Source organism: Phytophthora infestans, genomic scaffold (assembly GCF_000142945.1).
Source record: "Phytophthora infestans T30-4 supercont1.2688 genomic scaffold, whole genome shotgun sequence".
NCBI classification, from domain to species: domain Eukaryota; phylum Oomycota; class Peronosporomycetes; order Peronosporales; family Peronosporaceae; genus Phytophthora; species Phytophthora infestans.
The window spans coordinates 793-2,826 of record NW_003305981.1 but is presented as its reverse complement, the minus strand read 5'-3'; the positions used below and the strand labels follow the sequence as shown (position 1 = coordinate 2,826).

Here is a 2,034-nt window from a genome sequence, read left to right as displayed (position 1 = left end):
TGGAGGAAGAAGACTTTTAACCACTGGCGTCAATTTGTACAAGGGATTAATCTCGCTGAAGGAGATGGAAGTCGGGAGCGGTCGCGATCAAGAGCATCGTCTTCCATGAGTCGCAGCCGGTGCAGCAGCTTCATGGAGACGATCGATGACGGCGTCATTAGCAGCACGAACAGGCTGCTTGATATCGCACCCGCACTGCACATTATAGTCCCGTACCTGCGTGTCGACGAGATATACCGTTTGACGCTCACGAACAAGACAATCTGCCGAGAAGTTGGTCGAGCAACACACGCGCTCTCGTTTATTCCAGCTCGGAAGGTGATTTTCGACGAGAATTTGATGAGTCTACCAATGCAGTTTCCTCATCTGAAGGAGGTTAACCTTACAGGCTGCTCGAGCCTCACCGATGAATCTGTTGAGCAGCTCGCCAACCTGTCTGGACTAACATCTGTGGCGCTGAAAGGATGCTACCAGGTGACTGACAAAAGCATCAAGCTACTCACCGAGTCGCAGTCGAACTCGCTCACGTCGGTCAATCTCGGATATTGCAAAGTCGTGAGTGACGAGGGGATTACAGCCATTGCCTCGAATCTATCGAAGCTCAACTACCTAAATCTTCGCGGCTGTAGCCAAGTCGGCGACAACGGAATTCGTGCTCTTGCTCGGCTCAAGAACCTCCAGACGCTCAATCTCTGGTATTGCAACCAAGGAGCTCTCACAGACGGCGGTATCTCCGCGTTGGCGGAGGTGACGTCGCTTACAAGTCTCAATTTGTCGAACTGCAGTCAGCTGACGGACGAGGGCATCAGCTCACTCAGCACGCTTGTGAAACTCCGACACTTGGAGATTGCAAATGTTGGAGAAGTCACCGATCAAGGCTTTTTAGCTCTAGCACCGCTAGTTAACCTCGTCACATTGGATGTGGCAGGATGCTACAATATCACCGACGCAGGCACCGAGGTGCTCGTGAATTTCCCAAAGCTAGCATCCTGCAATCTTTGGTACTGCAGCGAGATCGGCGACGCTACGTTCCAGCACATGGAGTCTCTGACAAAGATGCGATTCTTGAATTTCATGAAATGCGGCAAAGTCACCGATCGAGGACTGCGGTCCATCGCGAAGCTCCGCAATCTGACATCGTTGGACATGGTGAGCTGCTTTAACGTTACAGACGAGGGTCTCAACGAGCTGTCGAAGCTAAATCGACTCAAGTCGCTGTACTTGGGTGGCTGCTCTGGCATCCGAGACGAAGGCATCGCAGCGCTGTCTCACTTGAGTTCATTAGTGATCTTGGATCTCTCGAATTGTCGCCAGGTGGGTAATAAGGCTTTACTGGGGATCGGTGCGTTGCGCAACCTCCACGAACCTCAATCTCATGCGCTGTAATCCGCATCGACGACGATGGGATCGCTCATCTCGCGGGACTCACGCGCTTGAAGACACTGAACCTGGCAAATTGCCGTCTTCTCACGGATAGGGCGACGAAAACTGTTGCGCAGATGACGGGACTGGAGTCTCTGGTGCTGTGGCACATCAAGTGCCTTGATCACATTGTCAAACTTGATCTTTAGTTGTTCCGTGGGCTGTGTACTCTAAACACAGATATACTGATTTTTGCGGGATCCTAGCAATCGTGTTACTGCTCATGTCAACCATGAAACGTTATTGTGTTGGATAACGGTTCTAATGCTTACAGGATCTCGCAGTCCATTTTCATATGACATATTAACCCCAACAGCCCCTTTTGGTAGGACAAAAAATAGGACCAATTCTCACTTCTGTTGCTTGCCACAAGCAAATAAAAAAACAGCAATTAGATGCTAGGCATGGCCACCCAACACATTAAGCAGCAATATAAACCCGTTTGTGATGAAAGCAACTGAAATCTTGCTTCGTGCATAACGACTGAAACTTGGCGCCGTGAAGAGCTACGTGACGACGATTTGTCCTACATACCAGGCCAAAAATTTGTCCTTTTCCATAGGACAAAGTTTAAGGAGCACTTATTCCTGCTCCTGTAAGCGCAGTGATCGC

At 50.0% G+C, this 2,034-nt stretch overlaps 1 protein-coding gene across 1 annotated transcript; it reads left to right on the top strand.

Moving 5' to 3' along the window:
- Nucleotides 1-105: 105 nt before the first annotated feature.
- On the top strand, nucleotides 106-1,546 carry PITG_22378 (uncharacterized protein; the record flags this gene model as incomplete). Its single annotated transcript, XM_002909803.1, has 2 exons — nucleotides 106-1,342; nucleotides 1,500-1,546. The coding sequence occupies 2 exons, from the start codon at nucleotides 106-108 to the stop codon at nucleotides 1,544-1,546; spliced, it is 1,284 nt and encodes a 427-aa protein (XP_002909849.1).
- Between the last annotated feature and the right edge of the window lie 488 nt (nucleotides 1,547-2,034).